The sequence below is a fragment of the Chelmon rostratus genome, chromosome 11, assembly GCF_017976325.1.
Source record: "Chelmon rostratus isolate fCheRos1 chromosome 11, fCheRos1.pri, whole genome shotgun sequence".
Lineage (NCBI taxonomy): Eukaryota > Metazoa > Chordata > Actinopteri > Chaetodontiformes > Chaetodontidae > Chelmon > Chelmon rostratus.
The window spans coordinates 17,350,627-17,370,528 of record NC_055668.1 but is presented as its reverse complement, the minus strand read 5'-3'; the positions used below and the strand labels follow the sequence as shown (position 1 = coordinate 17,370,528).

General features: G+C 42.3%; 1 protein-coding gene across 1 annotated transcript; it reads left to right on the top strand.

The window, feature by feature from the left end:
• Positions 1-16,083: 16,083 nt before the first annotated feature.
• On the top strand, positions 16,084-19,062 carry LOC121614258 (G-protein coupled receptor 26-like). The gene is made up of 3 exons (XM_041948073.1): positions 16,084-16,754; positions 17,649-17,762; positions 18,786-19,062. Exons 1-3 carry the CDS (start codon positions 16,084-16,086, stop codon positions 19,060-19,062), a joined length of 1,062 nt encoding a protein of 353 aa, XP_041804007.1.
• The last annotated feature ends 840 nt before the right edge of the window (positions 19,063-19,902 follow it).

Here is a 19,902-nt window from a genome sequence, read left to right as displayed (position 1 = left end):
TGAGCATGTAAATGATCGGAAATTGTTTGTGTGTGTACATGTGCGTCTTGTTTGTTGTGTGTGCAGGTTTAGCCACTTGTGCACGGCAAGTTATAGTGCCGCGTACCCTAACTAAAGCAAACACAAGTGCAGGGCTTATGCTGGAACAAACCTGAGCTTGAGGGCGTTGACAGCAGCTTCTATCTGCCAATCTCCCTGTGGATATTGTTGCAGTACTGGCAGACAGACAGCCAGGGCTTGTGGGCTGATAGATCCCCTCTGTCAGCAGGTTATCATTTCCAATTAAACCCTTTCATCTAAACGTACAGTCAACTCCTTGGCAAGCCAAAAAATGACCCAAATAAGACGTTATTAGTCGATTTCAACAGGTCTCCATTTTTTCAACCTCCGCCCCGTAACTGGAGGGGTTGGGCAATCTTTTAAAGCATTACGGTTCTAGATTCTTCAGCTGTCTCGATGCAAATAGCTCAGAACTTCTGCCGTCTGCGGTGGTCACGTTCTGTTTCGAGATAAACTTTCAAAATTGCATCAGATTGACACACCGGCATGTCCTCTCAAACATGTGTACCAGCACAAGGGCCTTTTTGTCTAGCTTTGTTCTGTCGGGTCCCACTGCGGACAGGGCTGTTACTATCCACTATGCAGGAGACATGAAGGAATGCACGCAGAGCTCAGTAACTGTCTGTTGAAAAAGGCCTCACAACGTCTCATTTCCTTTAATAAGATGGCCTCTAAGGCATCCGGATGGACCAACTAAATACAGATTAACCCTCTGCATCATCAGTAGCCACTCAATCAACATGACTGATTCACTCATGCGTGTGTGTGTGTGTGTGTGTGTGTGTGTATGCAAGTACTTCCACACAACTTGCACTTCATAAGACTATATTAAGCTGTGGTAAATACTGATATTTTAAAGAGATTTCCTATGTGTTTCAGTGAAATAAATCATATGGTCTTATTTTTTCAACGTGTTTGCAGGATGTTTTAGTTTAAGAACTCAACAGTCTGCTGGAAGTTATCTAAAGAAGAGTTTCTGATTTACATAATAATTCGCAGCTACATTTTTAGAGTTAATTATCAAGCTACATTTATATTTTACTTACAGTAATGGATAGATACAATCAGATAATATATGAGATGCCGAAGAACTCCAACACTCCAATAAATCACCTGACAGGAAGACCAACGTTGGACAATTCTGTGAAACCCTGCTTTACATTCAAGGACCATGCTTCCTACATCCGTGCAACTACGACTGTAGTTGCTGTACACAGGTGTAGGAATAGGGAAAGATCACTTAATGAAAACAAGAAAGTTCATTTGCAGGACTGTAATGGTACTCAAACTCTGACCTCCTACATCAAATTTAGACGTGTGACATGCACATCACCCAACCCCATAGTGACATTTGATGTCATTCCTGAGGTGCAAATCTGCCCAATTTAGATGTAATTCCTTGTGCAATAAAATTACTATATACCAGCAAAGTCTCCCCCACATACAACACCTTTCCCTTAATATCTCTTTTATGCAAAATTTTAGATTTCCACTATTTTAATTGAATCTCATAACCAGAATTTGTTGTTTTTGACCTCCAAAGTTCTGACCCCAGTTGGTCGTCTGCTGCTTGGATCAAGGAAAAGCATGCTCCCACAGCTTCAGGGCATAACGCACTGCAGTGCAGCTTGGCTATAACCTATACACCTACCCACATATCCTGGCCAACTGTTCTGGCATGCGGGTTTGCTTTGCGCTTCGTCTAGTTTTACAAAGAGGGGTTTTAAGTGCAATTCAATTCACAATTTCCTCTTTTAGCTCTACAGTAAGATACACTCTCCGAAATGTAGCCCTTCTAACCCACACCAGCTTCCTGCTCAAAGACACAAAAGTGTACACTATGAAAGCAGTCAAGAATTCAGATAAGTGCAGAATTAAACTCAATTTCAGATTGACTCACTTTCCATCGGCTTAATCTGCTTTAATCGGACAATAATACTTTATTTATTTAGAGCAGGGGTCGAGTTGTCCAGCGGTGAGATGGAGACATTGCACTTTTAAGAAGTTAGATAATGCTCAAAGTAATCCTTGGATAGAAAGGAAAGCTGAGATAGGGAAGGAAAGTCAAAATAGGAAACAGACAGTGATGAAGGAGGAAAGACTGAGGAGAGGAAAGGAGAAAGAAGGAGAGAGAGAGGGAGCAAGAGAGGGAGAGTGTTATCGGGGCACCTGTTCCTGAGGTAAAGAAACACCGTCAGAAATACTAGGATAATCCTCTTGGTTTTAATGGTTTTGAAATGCTATGAAAGATTAGGTAAACAGCGCATTTGATTAATGGGAAAAGAAGTCAATTGGCCATGGAGCGTGAAGCTGCACACAATGCTCCTTTCATATCCTTGGTGCTGCTGAGAGCAGAGATGGTCAAAGGGATGTCTTGGCACACACATGATTTCGTACATACCTCTCCCGGGAGGGAGTACAGTCTCACACTTTTTCAAGATTTGGAAACTTGAGTGAGCACGAGGAAGTATTGATGTGTGACACCCGCACACACCCAGAGAAGTAAAAGTGGAAAAGGAAATGGACAGAGTGATTAGGGATGACACCATTATGGTTTTGATGACAGGGTTTCACGCGATGCTAAATGCTTCACTTACTCATCCCTGAAATTTAGAAACTGACTCTTGACAAACTGGGACTCTGCAGCCTCCCCCCCCCCCCCCCCCCCCCCCCCCCGATCCCTCTCTGTTTCCTCTCCCCAGGTAAAGGTCAGCTAGCCCAGGTGCTTGCCCTCCACTTGACTCCTTTCCAGCAGACTGTGGCTAAAGCAGATTCTGCAGTGACCCATTCTAACTCAATGTCATCTATGCATGATCAAATCCCCCGAAAACAGCTTAGCCGAGGCCTCGGGTCTAGTGCATTAGTCATATGGCAGTTAGGATGGTGGAAGGAGGGGAGTGGCAGATTAGACTGGGAGGCTCATTCAAAAGTGTTTTTCAACCGTAAGGTCTGAAATGGTCGCTTGAACTCAATTTATCTCAATATAACACTTGGTTCACTAAACCTTCATCAGCTAAGATTCAGCACCTTATATTTTCATCTGGGAAAAGTCTAACTGACTGCAAAGAACGTCAGCATTGGACAATCCTCGTCAGTTTGTCTTAGAAGACGTTTCGCCTCTCATCCGAGCAGGCTTCATCAGTTCGTACGCAACCAGACTAGACAGGACAGCTCTAGTCCAAGGCAATGGTGTTAGGTTCAAGTATTTATCCCCTGAGTGAGACCAACCCACAAAAACAAGAATGGTATCACTCTATTGTGAGGCAAACGATCCCCCCATTAAGGCAGGGTGGGGTGCAACCCTTTGGTGTCAACGACAGTCGTTAGCCTCATTAGTGTCCCATTGTTGTCATTGGGAGGCTCCTGGAGCCATGTGTGAATGGCTTTGTTGTTTGTTTTCAGAGGCTAAATCTTTGAATCTCTTCGGGAGAGATGAAAGGACAGCATTGTATGTGGGAGATAGGTGGTGTCTCAGACCTCCCTCTCTGTTCAGAGATGGTTTTTCAACCTTGACATAGATGGCTTCTCTTACCCCTCTTTCAAACCATCTGTCTTCTCTGTCCAGAATATGCACATTTTTATCCTCAAAGGAGTGTGCTTTCTCCTTGAGATGCAGGTGGACAGCCGAGTCTAGACCTGAAGAGTTAGCCCTTCTGTGTTGTGCCATGCGTCTGCTCAGTGGCTGTTTGGTTTCCCCAATATACAAGTCTGTGCATTCCTCACTGCACTGGACTGCATACACCAGATTGTTTTTCTGAGTGTGAGGTGTCCGGTCTTTGGGGTGCACCAGCCTTTGTCTGAGAGTGTTCCCAGGTTTGAAATGTACCGGGATGTTGTGTTTGTTAAAGATACGCCTGAGCTTCTCTGATACACCAGACACATATGGAATGACGATGTTATGTCGTCTGTCCCTCTTTTCTTCCTCTGTCACCCTGTTCTTTCTGGAAGCAGCTGAACTTTTCACAAAAGACCAGCTGGGATAACCACAGGTTTTGAGGGCCCCCCTCAGGTGTTTGTGTTCCTTGTCCCTTGCCTGTTGGCTGGTTGGAACATTATCAACTCTATGTTGTAGAGTTCTGATAACACCTAGTTTGTGTTCCAGTGGGTGATGTGAGTCAAAAAGGAGGTACTGGTCTGTGTGAGTAGGTTTTCTGTAAACCCCAATATGGAGGCGCCTGTTCTCTCCAATGTGGACATCACAGTCCAAAAAAGGCAAACTCATGTCCTTGACATCCTCTCGAGTGAATTTGATGTTCTTGTCCACTGAGTACCCGCTCTGTAAAGTGTCCTTGAGTGTTCTGAAAGGCGCTTCTAAATAAAATGTATTGTAGCCCGTGGAATTAGATGCCACACAGGACACATTTACTTCAAGGGTTCTTTGAGCGCCACATTTATTTCGACCACAACAGGTTATTTTTTAACAGAGTGTTTCAATTTCTCAGTCCAGGGAAGCAAACAGCTCTTTTGTGGCTGACTGAAAATAAAATGAAGAGAAAGAATGAGATAATAAAAAATAAAAAAAATAAAATACGGCAGTGGACTGGCTAATTACAGAACATATGAAATAACATTTGTTAAATACATATTTTACACCATTAACCACAACTGTATCTGTACAAAACAGCCAAGAAATGTACAACATATTTTGTAAAGGACACTTACATTCCAACAAGCTTCACTAACGCACGTGGGACTTCCCGGAGATTGCACTACTCCACACACGGTTAATTACCTTAAAACAGAGCCAAAACAATAATGCAAACCCTGTACATTTCTCTAGTAACCAAGTGAAATCACACAGTACGGCTTGGTGCACGCTGAAATTACCATGTGCTCGAGAACACCATGGTCTACGACCAGCCTTCAAAATGCCAGGACACAAACTCCAGTAGTGCCTAAATCAAACCATCTTGTTAAAATACTAACATATATTGTCTTTTCACATGTTTAGTGCTGATGTTTTTTATGTGCAATGCCACTGTTTGGGAACTTCACTCTTTCTACAATACCTTTGCATAGAAACTATGGTCTGGTTAAGGTGAGAGACAGATAGTGGTCATGGCAAATACAGAATAGGGCTGGTCAACAAAAACACATGGTTAAGGTTTGAAAGTTAAACATGCTGGACACTACACGTCCATCTACCCCTCCCTCCATGTCCTGACTTTCCACCTCGCTACATAAAGGGCGACTTCTTGCGTTGGCTCTCAACATTTTCATTAATAGGGCATAATAAGGTGAGAAATTGTCCAATATAGACCTAATTCCTAGTGATACTGGGATGGAAAATTCCACTGGTCAGATACCAGAAAAAAAACTGTGTTCATACGAATTAAAAATATGTGTTTGTTTAGAAATAACATCAGATAAATACAATAGATAAATTAGTATCTCCTATACTCCAATACCCCTACGGCCTTGTGAGAGAATGTGTTATGTTATGCTCTGAGTGACGCTTACTTCATCTCGTCATCCTACATCACATGCACACACTTCCTTAACTTCCTTAAAGGTCACTCTTAAAGGTCACAATGCCTGTTTAAGTATGGATTTGAGTAGAAAGCAGGTTAATTGCTGAAAACAGTAAACAAGATGATTTGCTTAGTGTGTTGGGACTCTTGACCTCAACCGCACTGGCACATTCTTGACTGACTGACCCAGGAGTTAACCACAGGCAGACCTGTGTTTTGTAAACCACTTATTGGCCTTAACAACTGATTTTCCTAATTGTGAGCGTTTAAAAGAGAGGATTTTTATTATATGACGCAACAACTTCTCCATTGCTCATATGCAGAAGGCAGGTTTATTTTCGACATATATTCTGATATGCAAAGATCAGACAGCTGTGACTCAACATGCTTCAGGATACCACAGAATCCACAATGGCTGCTAATCCCCCGTCCATAGCCAGAGGCAGCACAAGGCAGCATAAGCTCTCCTGTCCTCCCTGCTATCACCTGCCTATTTACTGCCATGCCATCCCTACGGCGCTTTCAGCCACTCTCTTTCTCTTTCTCCTTTCCTCTCTCTCCATCCGCTAATCCTCTTTAAGGACATTACCTGCTAATATATCCAGTCAGAAGGTATAAAAGCCCAGCTATCTCTTTACTGCCATCGGCAGTACGCTAAATAGGCCATTAATGGAGGAAGGCAAATGGGGGATATCGTGGTTTTGACCCCAAATACCACTCAGATCCTGGTCTATCTGAGTGGCTGTCTGAGGTGTGTTGGGTTGCAAAGAGCTGAGGGAGAGGAAGAGGGTGGCGGTACAAGAGCTAAAGTGTGGTTGGCCTTCAGAGTTTGAGACATTTCGAAAGATCAAATGTTTCCTCTGTCAATTGTGTGGGGTTTGTTAAAAGCACATATAATGCCAGGTTTCAAACTGAGGAAATCATTGCAGTACATTTTTACTTACACTAACATCCTACATGTCAAAGCCAAATGGGCCGACTTTACACACTTGTGCCCCCACATGGCAGAGAGTGGAAACTGAACAATTTTAACATCAACATCCAGAATTCATGAGAACTAATGTGAGTAAGCTGCAAATGACACCTATGGTTCATCTGTGGTTTATTTCTACAAATAAAAAGGAAAGAATAACATCAAATATTGGTGAATGCATCTCTCTCTAGACTGAAATTCTTAGGTTGCTGCTCAGAAGAATTTATCTTACATTCTCACACAATGTCAACATCCTATCTTACAATATTTCTACACTTAATACATCTTAGCAAGGATATTGAAAATACATAATGATATTAAGAGGGATGGGATGATCTTCTCTGTTACAGCCTTTAAGCTGATAATATGTATTTACTTCACAGGGGATGTTGTTGCTTGGAACTTTACATGCTGTGTCATATAACCCCCTGTATATTATGTCATCCTGTGAGGAAAAACGCTATGCTGATTGGATGTAAAGTTTAAAGCAGGAAAAAAAACATGGCATCTTAAATGTTACTGAGTTTGTCAGTATATCCTGTCAAATCTTGCTTTAATTTAATAGTAAATTTACTTAAATCTGGATTATAGATTATCTTAATCCAAGACCATACTGTATAATGCCACCTAGAACATCTTTGCAGACCATTTGAGAAAAACAAGTCCAGACAAGAGTTTGCTCTGTGTTACTGCTTACAGCAGGTTAACCTGCAGCCCTCTCTCACCAGCAAAGTTCAGTCGTTGACTTGGCCCCGAGGCAGGGCAGCTGCTCATTTTGCTGCTAATGGGGCGCCAATGACATCACTTTAATGAGATGGCACTAATGAGTGCTGACAGCTCGAACTGCACACCACTGCATCAGCTCACCTCTGCCAGGTTCAGCAGGTGGAGCGTACAGAGAGCAGAGAGTGCCCTCCTTTGGTCAAAACAGGAAATGACCACCACCAGGCCCAGAGCTGCTGCAGCAAATAGATTCCCCCCGTCATTTCCTGTCTCTATTACCTGATAATATGAGGATTTAAAAATAAAGTAACATTGCATGTGTATGATCACATATGGAAATCATTTTCAGAACTATAGCAACAGCTAAGCATGGCAATAGCCTTAATAGGTGGGATACAATAGTATTGAACACGTTATTTACCTAATTATTAACAATCTAGAAATGAAATTATTTTTCATAATCATATATCTATATTCTCTTATATTATGTCATATTTTTACTATTTAAAAGAAACCATTACTTTCATGTCATTTCCTGTCCACTAGAGGGAAGCACTGTATCAAAAGTGTTGCTGCACAATGATATGCCAAACAATAATTCATGAAGGTGAAAAAGACATAACAAGTGCAAATGCTTAATTAACAAAATAATATACCTGTGATAGGGTTGTCTGTATTTTTGTCTCCACAGAATCATGAATTCTGTGAACCATTGCTTGGAGAAATATTGGAAAGATGTCAAAATCATTTAAAGTTCTTTCTCCCTGCCATCAGTGTGTGCTCAAACAGCTGTGAGTGTAATGAATTGTAGCAGCAGCAGTCCCAACTGTCAGGGAGGAGCTGGGGACAGACAGATCAGCACATCCATCCACCCACACCCAGACAGGGTGGGTGTAATGATTGGTGCCACTGCTGCGTGACAAGAGAGGCTTCTTATCACAGCGAGTAGACAAAGAAACAGGACAGATCCCACTTTCCTCATTCCCGACGAGGGGATGCAGTGACTTCCTCCACACATCACTCTGGGGCCTTTGACAGAGCTTTTCACTGAGCCGAGTCAGTGAAGCAGCAGCATTCAACCATTCAATAACGTGTAGTCTCTCACTTCCTTCGCTGCTCTACGGTAAAGCTTTAATGGTCAGCGAAGACACTGAGTTACAATGTACTGTACGGACTGTCTCGACAGCATGCAAGTTTTCATTCCGTCTGTACAAGCTGTACATCTCTGAATGGACATATTGCATTAGGTTTCTGGAAAAAACGACTCCTATTTCCAACCCATTACTTCTAATGCTGTGTACACTTGAAACCATCGCCCCACATCCTAATTGGAGAGTGTAGACAATTGTAGAAAACTGCAGAACCAAGCCAAAACAAAGCTGTAACACAGACTATTCTCCTCTCATAAGACTGCATGTTCCTGCCGAGAGGAAGGGAAAAGATCCTTTCAGGGCTCCAGAAGTACGGTCACGACAAATGACAGGCAGTTGCTACAAGTCAGGAGTCAGTCATTTTTCTGATAGCTAAAAATGAGTTTAGCATATCAACGACAACACCTTGTAATCAGATATCTCACCTCCTGCGGGGAGGGCAGCTACCACAGCCAGGGAAAGAAAGGTTGTTTTAATTTAAGGCTAGCAAGCCTGCCAGTCCTGCACTTCAGAGGTGTTTTATTTTATATAACAAGTGTGAAATTCATGATACTACCTTAACATTATAACAGCTGAGGAGCATAAAAGAAAGAAACGATGAAATAATCAAATCAGGCTTGGACAAGCTTAATTGTTACTTAGAATAAAACCATATTTTGAGAACTATTTCTCTGCACATTAGGGAAGCATCATGTCTTTGTCATTTATCGATAGTTATGCTACTACAAAAGAGGTACCTGCAGAGAGCCCTTGATATTTTTTTCAAAGTACTCAAAGTCATTTAAAGTCAAATATAATTAATTTAACTGGTTATTGCAAGTGCTTTGTGTGCTAGTATTAGTATTTGACCTTCACTGACTGCAGTTATGACCAGATATGCCCTCAAAAGATTAAAATGCAGCAACATATCAACATGCTTAAGATTTAGCCATTGCTTCTCTGAGTCACCGAACCAACTTATGAAAATATGAGTCATGACATGGACAAGCACACTGGCCATGTATGTGGATGTGAATCTCAGTCTACAGAATGGAGACGGCTGTCCATGCACAAAGAAAGAAAGAATAATATGAAAAGACAGCCTCTGAAATTGTGCACGAGCCAGTTGGGGCTGCAGCCAGGCGTGTGTTTATTCAGCCACAGGCTCAAGCCAAAGCACTGCTCTGCATCATACGTAGTGTATAGCATCTGCTATATGCTCATGTTTGTTTTTGTTAATTTCTTAAATCAAGATCTGACAGATATCTTCGATGAAGCAAATTCATATGATTTCCGTCATTGTAGAAACCTCTAATTCTCATGAGAACTGCAGGTTAGGCATACACACACACACACACACACACACACACACACACACACACACACACACACACACACACACACACACACACAGAGAGAGAGAGAGAGAGAGAGAGAGAGAGAGAGAGAGCGAGACAGAGACAGAGACAGAGACAGAGAGAGAGAGAGAGAGAGAGAGAGAGATATTTGTGTATACCAGCAGAAGCAGAAGCCAGATAACAGGAACATGCATCACATAGACACACATCCGAAGACACAGTGTATGGAGGTCCTGACGTGTACGATCACGATTCCTCATTAAGACTCATACTCCCCGCTTCGTTAAAAAAAAAAAAAAAACTACTGGGAGCTGCTTACTGTCATGCTCGCGCACAGCGATGTCACACTCATTACCAGAGAAAGGACATCAAAGCAGACGGGCGAGCACGATTAACTGAGTCTGGAATGGCTGCGAGAATTTATGTACAGCCAAGATGAAGCCAGTCATTTAAAAAAAACCACAGCCTTTGGACCTACAGCACAATCAAGATGAAAGTGATGGAGTGAATCCAGTGAGCTCTCTTTATACAAGAGTGATGCTGCTAGAGGAAGAAAAATGCAGATAAAGATACAAACTTTATTATTCATTTGTCAGAGCCAAACAGGAATCGTCATCATCCTATGACTGAATAACCAGACCTGAAGCCACAAGCTTTGCTCCAGCCCTGACATGCATGTAACTCCCTTTCAAATCAAGGCATGGCGGAGAAAGTGAAGGTTGATGACGCAGGAAGTTTCCACCTGAGCAGACAAAGCAATATCATGGCCATTTTTGATTCGCTAATTCATGCAGCCACACTGACAAAGCTAGAACTAGAGCTAGAGCTGAAAGGAGAGTGAGTATTGGATTTACATTCATCAGGCGGCCTGAGACACATGAATGAATGAGAGTGTTGCTTCCTCTCTGCTGGATGGGTAAATAGGCAACTTTTTTGCCAACACTACTACTTTTAGAGGGAATCTGAGCAGCAACAAGGATTCTGCTGAGAGATCTGATCCGCCAAAACAAAGTATTGCTCACTGCTTAATAAATATTAGTATGGTGCACTATATACCGAAAACAACAGAGCCACTGTGATCTGCCATCTTAAATCTATGCATTGTAAGTGGGATGTACTTGACCTGTGTCCAGCAACAGCTGCTGCGATTTCACTCGAATGCAAGCAAGCCTTTCTAGTCTGAGATGTAACTCAATAATATTGATTACTCTCAACCTCTCGCACCTACGGCAAGATTCATACTAGTTGGATCTTGATACGTAAGGGAACATGCATGAACTAAACTTTTTGATAAATACCAATGCAAATGAATATACACACATTCCACATGAGTGCACAGAGATTTCCAATGAGGCACGGAGTGTCAGCAGCACAGCAAACTGCACGGCCAGCCGTGTATCGCCTGCAGCCATCCGGACGCCTAAAGTGCCAAAACTTCAAGCACGCAAACTGAACCTGACCACCAGCAGCAAAGTTGAATGAAGAAATCGCAAACAACAGTGCAGCCACTGCTTGCTTGCTGGCAATGCCACGCAAGCACAACCTGAACTGACCAAAATACACCATGTCAATATCTGTGAGTGACAGTGCAAGCAGAAGAGAAACGTGAACCTGAGTTGAAATCCGGTGAATGGGCCCCTGACGAAGTGGTCACAGTCTGCAAACACGAGCAACTTAGCTTCCGTCATGGCAGCACTCGTTTCCTTCCTAGGATGGGGAAGTCATGACCCGCCCAACTCTTCCTCTGATTGGCTCGTATTGTTGCCCTGGTTGATTGGGTTGGTTAGGTTTAGGTGTGAGGCGTGAGACTGGTTACCGCGGAAAGCAAAGCAGGAGCAGCGCCTTCGCCTGCCTTCGCCATCCTAGGACAAAAAAAGAGATAGCATCCTGGCCTCTGACTCGACAGCTGTTTGCCAGCCAGCTGTCCACCGTGAACAGCGAGCAGCTGATGAATTGCTTTTTCTTAAAGTCGTCCAAAAAGTCCAAGTTTAACATAATTGTAATAAGCAGAATAAAGAGGGGAAAAGGTAGAAGGCTATTTATCGTTCTACAACCCTTATGCTGCTCACTATATATATACACGTATATATATATATATGTATATGTGTGTGTGTGTGTGTGTTTTTGATGCTCCTCTGTAAAAGTTAACGATAACTTCATACAGGAATTTTTTGCCTTCTTCAGTTTCCTTAAGAAATCTAGTTGTTTCTGAGCTTTCTGAACCAGGGTGGAGATGTGTGATGTGCATGACAGGTTCTCTGAGCTGCTGATTCCCAGGAACCTAAAACGGCTCACCTCAGGTCCTCTACAGACAGATGTGTGCGTGTGTGTGTGTGTGTCTGTGTGAGTGTGTCTTTGCGTTCTTTTGTCTGAGATCAACAATCATGTCCTTGGTTTTGTTGTCGCTCAGCAGTAGGTTGTTCCCTGTGCACCACTCTGCAAGATTATGATGATGAATTCTCACCATTGTTTGAAATCCTGCTGCTGATGGTGGTGTCGTCCACACACAACAGAGTTCTCTCCATGCTGTGGGTGTGAACAGGAAAACTGATGCAACCTCTGTGTTGCTTTAGGAACGTTCATCTTACGTCCAGTGTTGCCAGTGCCATGTGTCTTTTTCATCCTATCGCTGGATTGTGCTGAAGAAACATTTTCACAGAGGCTTTTTTTGTTTGTTGTTTTAAAAAAGTAGAACATTTAATTCAACCATCTCTTGCTTTAGAGCTTCAGATGGTCGCTAGTTAAATGTTTGATCTGCCATAAAAAACAGTGAAAGTTTTTCACTGAAGTGTAAAGAACAAGAGTGGGTTTGGAGTGCATTTGCAATCACGTCTGGGTTTACTGAGGTAAAAAAATAAACCTGCTTGAAATGTGAAAGATGAAAAACTTAAAGGTGTCTGCAGAGACTTATGAAGGATTTTATAAATGACCATGCGTAGCTGTAACCTTTCACCTTATTAACTCAAAGTCTGCAAGCAAATGAAGTTGAGCTTTACCCTATTTAGGGAAGCACTGCAGAGACTCAATGCTGTGTGAAAAAAAAATCTAATGTAGTGTCACCACCTGTTCCTTCATTATGTGGAAAGGGCAGAAGTGAAAAACTTATCTCTCAGTGGAATTAATTAAAAAATCTGTCCAGCCACTACTGTCAATTTGTCATTACAGATAATTTATAGGTTGGCTAGACAGCCACACATGTGACCACTGCTTTCTCGTATCCTCGTGACCGAACAGTGGAGAAATCTCTTTCAATTAAACACTATAGATCACATCCACACTTTTTAATTCTGCTCCTGGAACTAATGTGAGGAAAATCTTTTTCTTTTTTCTTTTCTTTTTTTTTTGCGAATGAGTAATTTAAACTTTCATCCTTAGTGGGGGGTCTCAGTGAACATGTTAATTTAAATTTTCAACGAGCTCAGATGTATGGTGGTGTGTGACAGTGGTAAATGAGTCGATTCTGCATTCAAAGAACAGGTGAAAGTAGATATGACTAATATGATCGCATGCGTATCACAGTCTTCACATGAAAAGGCTCACTCTGTAAGTTAATTCTGTAGGTTCTGTTTTGTTTACACTGTAGCTCACACCACCCACTACCACAACACATTACAGTGACTACACGATGACAGAATCACTGACGTCTTCTCCCATCAGCAGCGCGATCAGCAGACTTGCAGAGACTCTGTCTCTGACATGAAATCACTGAAACAATTTGTTCTAATATGGAGCACCAGATCCGTGGAGTTTACTGCATAGAGATGATCTAGACTGGGGGAAATTAGGAAAAATATATTACACTAGCCACTGATTGTTTGACAGTGTATGAACCTTAAAGCAAAAAGTGTAGATCTTGCAATGCTCTAACTCATTTGTATGCATCATGTCTTCCAGAAAAACAAGTACAGTGCAGTCATAACATCTGCTGCCTGACAGTAGACGTGGAAAATAGAACTTGAACTGCAAGATCTGCAGAGCCACCAACTTCATACACAGACTATTGCAGTCTAATCTGTTTTTCATTTGAAATGTTATTTCAGTTGGTTGTTAACTGAACTGAAACACAATTTCAATATGTAATTCTCCTGCTGTATGTGCTTTTGCACACAGAGCATGTCATTCAAATGGGGGTTTCATGTTTTGAAGCAGAGTTGTATGAAGAACTATGCTTGTAGCACCATGCTAGAACCAGAACAAGTTATTTAGTTACAAGCAAGGTTGCTGTGAAGGGTGTGTGGGTATTGATCTGAAATGACAGCCACAGAGCCTAAATACATTTAGCCAAGTAATGTACTTAAGAGCAGTTTTGAGGTACTTAGACTTTGCTTGAGTATTTACATTTTATGCTACTTTACGGAGAGAAATATTGTAATTTTTACTCCACTCCTTCATACGGCTTTAATCACTAGTTATTTTGCAGATTTAAGATTGTACATACAAAATATATGACCAGTTTATAAAATACGAAACATTACCCAGCAGTATATAAAGTAATTAAAGTTAGCTCTGCCTCCATCAGCTAGAGCATTAAAATGCTGCTCAGATATTAATGCAACCATACCTAGAAATGTGCACTCGAGTACAGATCTCCTCCAGGTTTACAGTGGAGTGTACAGCAGTGTGTTTAACAAAAATTGTATTTAAATTAACATAACAATAAAACATACATTGTTTGTTGTTGACATATACTTACAAATTATTGGATGTGCCATTTCTATTAGTAAAGAAAAAATGTTCTGTATATTTAGCCCAGCCCTACACTTGGAAGCTGATTTTTTTAGATTTTGAATTTTGAGTGTCAGCTCACCTGCAGGTTCAGCAACACCTGATGAATAAAGTTAAAATCCAGTTCAGTTTAATGAAGCGGAGTTCATAAATTGGGCATGAGGCCAATGGCCTGTGGTGGGCTCTCCAGTTCAACCATGACGACACTGTCCTCCAAGAAGGTCCCAGCTTCTGATCGGTGCAGGTGAAGAGAGGCAGGATAGGGGCCTCATCCTCCTGAAGACTGAAGGTCTCCAACAGGAAAGTCTTTGAAGGCGTCCCTGTCATCATGTCCTGACGGAGTGTGTGAGAGAGGAAAGCACTGAAACAATATTTGTTGGCACAATCTGAGTGGAAGCATTACTACGTTACTCACAGAGCTACTCAAACCCAATTTAATCAAAACTGTAATTATTTGACAATTTAACCTGGACTTGCTGAATTTCACAATATGAAAAAGCAAAGAAAAGGGGAGAAAATAGAGAGTCTCCTTATCAGTCAGTGGTCAAACTAGCCCCGATTCATTCAATGACGGGGAAAAAATGTGAATCACAGAAAATAACTCAGCTCATCTAGTGAAATGAGCAGCAGCATGCTTTAGTGCGATACAGACGCGATGTGAAGAAATGCAATCAATATGTTTACGTAATATTTACGTGAATGAAGCAGAGACAAATCTCGGGGTAGAAGTGTGAAAACACAGTATGACCTCTTGCAAAGCTGTATGCTAGAGGAAGTGGTTCTGCTGTACTGTAGACTAACAATCTGGATGCAGAATGGAGCAGTTCAGCCCCACTGCCTTCATCTAAAGCTCCATATAAGGCTCTGAACGCCGCACTGAGGCTCATCTGGGTCCCCCTCTATCTGAGCTGTGGGTTAATCTGTGTTTGCTCCTCAGAAATTTTAATTAAGTCACGATGGGAATGTGATTCAGTCTAGTCTGACAATGAGAGCAGGAAAAAAAATCAGCAACAAATTGCACAGTACAATGTTCATATTCACGAACTTGATAGATCTACGTACGCAGCCTAGGCTTTTATTTTGTAATACAGCTCATTACCAAAACTGATGTGCAACGTGATGCTCATGACATCAGCCTTACCACCAGCCACGCAATTGTGCGTCGTGCTTCTATTTATACACTAAAAGGCTATTTTTGAACAAGGGTGCACCAACCTGCTTTAGACTCTGCCAGAGGAGCCAATATAAGGAGCTGGAGACAGCAACAGCCTCGAGTACTCCTCTGTCATTTTCAAAGCTGCCATCGCTTCAATGCGCAATTGCGCAGCCAGGAAACCCTGAGCGGTGAGACCAGTGGCATGACAAGGGTGCTTGAGAACTACCGCAGCGCCTCACCAGAACCAGCCTCCTGCTGTGACCCCATTCCCATGACACGGAATTTCAGAATCCCTCGCAATAATCAGGTGAGCTTTTTCTGTATGGACGCTGGTGGAGGGACCGCTTCCTTTACTGAAGGCATTTGGCGCTAGGGGAGGGTAAGCATGGCAGTGTATTGGATATGATGTGACTGCAACTCACGATGACAGTCTGCATCAGGACTGTGGATGCGCTCATCAAAAGTCTGGATATCTGAGAGAAGCACCATGGACGCAGCGGATGTAGTTGCTTCCGTGTTGGTTTTGGGGATTATAATCGTGTCGCTGCTGTCCAACGTTGTGGTGCTGATCTGCTTTCTGTACAACCCGGAGATCCGCAAACAGGTACCTGGTCTTTTCATTCTCAACTTGACGTTTTGCAACCTGTTGCTAAGCGTGTCCAACATGCCCCTAACTCTGGTCGGGCTCATCACCACGGGCCACCCCGGGGGCAGCGGCTTCTGTCAGATTGTGGGCTTCCTCGATACTTTTCTCACCACAAACTCAATGCTCAGCATGGCAGCTCTCAGCATCGATAGATGGGTGGCGGTGGTGTTCCCGCTGAGCTACCACTCAAGAATACGGCACCGGGACGCAGTGATAGCGCTAGGATACACGTGGATACACTCACTTTGCTTCTCCACAGTGGCCACCTGCCGCTCCTGGGTCGGCTACCACCACCTTTACGCATCGTGCACTCTCTGCAGTGTCAGGGCGAAGGGAGCCGGGACGCAGTTTGTCATTTTCACCGTGGCACTGCACGCTCTCACTTTCCTCCTCACGCTGATCGTGTTGTGTGTAACGTATCTGAAAGTGCTAAAAGTTGCGAGGTTTCACTGTAAACGCATCGACGTGATCACTATGCAGACGTTGGTGCTGCTTGTGGACATTCACCCCAGGTAAACAATCACTAGAGATGCATTCATTTTCACCCATTTGTCCCTCTAATGCATTTGTCTTCCACTGAAATGTTGCTGTTAGTTCCTTTTCATTTTGTCCAGTGTGTGAGGCACAATAAAATCACAGCATGACATTGTGTGTGCTCAAGAAACAAATAAGATTATTCCAGAAAACACGCAGTGTGTTCATGTAGAGCAGCAAAATGATGACGATGGTGGTGCTGAATTTTCTCTTCTTTGCTTTGAAGACAGTACCGAATCAAACATGCGATGGACAGAAAAATAATCCATTTGGACACTCCGCTTATCTGTCAAAACTGTAAAATACTTTGCAGCTCCATCTTAGATTTTTTTGGATTTTGGACAGTTCATTAGACAAAATAAGTTACTTGAAAATGTCTCCTTGGATTCTCCACTGTAAACTATAATAACCAGTTCATCAGTTATTTGTATTATTGGCACAAAAGTAATTAGTTGCAGTAGATAGTTGCATCCCTACGCTGTCTAAAGTAGACTTTTATCTAATTCAAAAAATACAGTATATGCACAAAACTTTTTGGAGCGTCCCTGTACTTGACTGCACATGAATTTAAAGTGCTCCACTGACGCATGTCTCATGAAGGTCAGCAAGGTCTTCCTCATGTTTTCAGTTTCTATCATTTGCCTTCCATCCTGATTTAGTCAAATAATTAAACTGTGAATGGTTCCCCATTTACATAATTGATATCTGTGAAGTGTGAAATTTCCCAATCGTAATCCTCAGAGATAAGGACGCACAGTTCGCTGCTTTCTTCACGTCCATCTCATATGTTTTCTCTGTGGACTGCTTCATTAAGTCTGCATGTCTCTGATCACGCCTCCTGGGTAGATAATGGTACCTGTGTGCTTTGGCAGCGTGCGCCAGAAATGCTTGGATGAGCAGAAGCGGAGGAGGCTGAGGGCCACCAAGAAGATCAGTACATTCATCGGCACATTTGTGGTGTGCTTCACCCCTTATGTCATTACAAGGTGAGCAGACATAATCATCCTGAATGTGGGTTTTTGTGTGAGTATGCGTATGCGTGAGGCATTTCACACCATGTGAAGGTTTCCTGCTTTTTCTTGTGTTTTTAATCACAAGATTGAAAAGAAGCATGAAGGAGAGAGACCATTGAACTGCAGTTAAATTCTGCACATGATGTCTTTGCTCAGCAATTTAAATAAAAGGTTTCAAATGATCTTCCTCATTCAGCTTAATAAGTAGAACAACAACAGCAACTCTCCCAAGACTTTCAGTCTATTTCACAGAGGGATTCTGGGTTTTCACTTACCTTGTTGTGGCTGCTAATGTCGTTATGCTTGGCTTATCGCCTGAGTACAGTTGGCAATAATTATTTTCGTTATCTGGTAACATTTTAAACATTTTCGACAGCTTCCTTTTCATGATGTCATATCTTATTGGTCTACAGACATTTCTAGTCCTTGTCCCTGAGCCTCCATTACTGAGGAGATGAGAGGGAGCGTGACAGAGACAGAGAGAGATAGCAAATGAGTCTGTGATTGTATCACTGGCTCTCATTAGTATTAGCCCCAGTATTAGTGGTGGCAACCTGTCAGAAGCTGTTAGAACTGCGGTATGGAAATAGAAAGGAAGCACATTAGGAGCTGTGTGGTGGTGAGACACGTTAGACTTAAGGAGATCATACTAATTAAGAAGACAGATAAACAATGATCCCGTTGGTTTTCACTTTGATTTGATTTATTCTGACAAAACAACCGTAAAAACATTGGATTTGTTGTTAAAATCATTTTAACCAGCAAGAAGTCCAGAAGCAGCAAAAATGACACACATCAGTTCACATTCCCCAACACACTCATGACATTTCTGAAAAGGGAAGTGATGACATTTTCACAATATTACAACACTGGGGGAGGGTAGCTTTTGATGCCTTCCACTCCAATTACACTGACCTAAGAATTTGCTCAACCGCTGCGTTTTGGTCATGGATGGTGTGTGACTTTTTTTTTCTCTTTTTGCTTGATTTGAGGTAGAATTGTAGAGCTCTTCTCCCCAGGGCCCATAAGCCCTCACTGGGGTGTGCTGTCCAAATGTTTGGCCTACAGCAAGGCAGCAAGCGACCCGTTTGTCTACTCCCTGCTGCGTCACCAGTACAGGAAGACCTGCAGCCTTCTGGCTAACAAAGTCCTCAAGAGGAGCCCACTCAACTCCTCCTCCCTCAGGATGGAGAACAATGCAGGGAGGAGCAACACCAACTCCAACACAAGCAACAACAGCCAGCCACCTGCCAACAAGTCACTTGGCCAGTGAAGGTCATCACTATCAGGGATAATTAGGGTACTTTACTGTGCTAAAGGTATAGTCCAATTGCCAGAATAAATGCTGACATTGTGCGTTTCTGCAAACCACAGATATGCTGGAGCTTAATGTTTCTTTGCGTTTCAATTTTAGGTTTAGGCGCAAAAACCACTTGGGTAGAGTTAGGAAAAGATCATGTTTTGGTTTAAAATACCTGGGTTTGTTGCAACAAACACGACTTGGAAATGCCTTTTAATCTAATTAAAAATACTTGTTATTGTTGCAATAAGCACGGCTGGGATCAGTGGTCAATTTTCAGTTTGTAGTTGTTAGCTGTTTGGCCATCATCATCTCCTCCTGATGAGAGATTCAGCTCATGTACATGTGGCAGTAATCTGATTTACTCACTTTGATACGTATTGTAGGAACAGTGATATAATCCATTAAATACATATAAATTTAACATATCCGGGGTATGAAGAAACATACAATGCTAACATTCTGGCGACTGGGTTGAAAGTTTTCTTGGCTTGACCTCTTACTTTGAGGTTAACACTCATGAGACGCGGGTATGATAGATTGATCTCTGTGTGAATTTCCCTTAATAACTTGCTGACAGACAAGGCTGTCAATGTCCTCTGTTTTTCTTATTGCCAACAAAAGACCAAAACCAATGTACAAGTCTGTCTTCATATTTCCCAGCTTGTCTGCAGCACTCCATTCCCACTGAAGACATGAATCTGAAAAATAGGTCACAAATAAATATTTTCATTTCCAAAAAAGTCATTTCCTCAGACAGCTGGGCACTGCAGTTTTTTGCACATGCCTTAAACACGAGTAGGGGACGACTTT

What these genes read in the sequence shown, in the direction of transcription:
- LOC121614258 (XM_041948073.1), top strand. Translation starts at nt 16,084, where the DNA reads ATGGACGCAGCGGATGTAGTTGCTTCCGTGTTGGTTTTGGGGATTATA. An exon ending in CTTGTGGACATTCACCCCAG is followed by an intron (nt 16,755 to 17,648) that starts GTAAACAATCAC and finishes GTGCTTTGGCAG; the next exon opens with CGTGCGCCAGAAATGCTTGG. An exon ending in ACCCCTTATGTCATTACAAG is followed by an intron (nt 17,763 to 18,785) that starts GTGAGCAGACAT and finishes GATTTGAGGTAG; the next exon opens with AATTGTAGAGCTCTTCTCCC.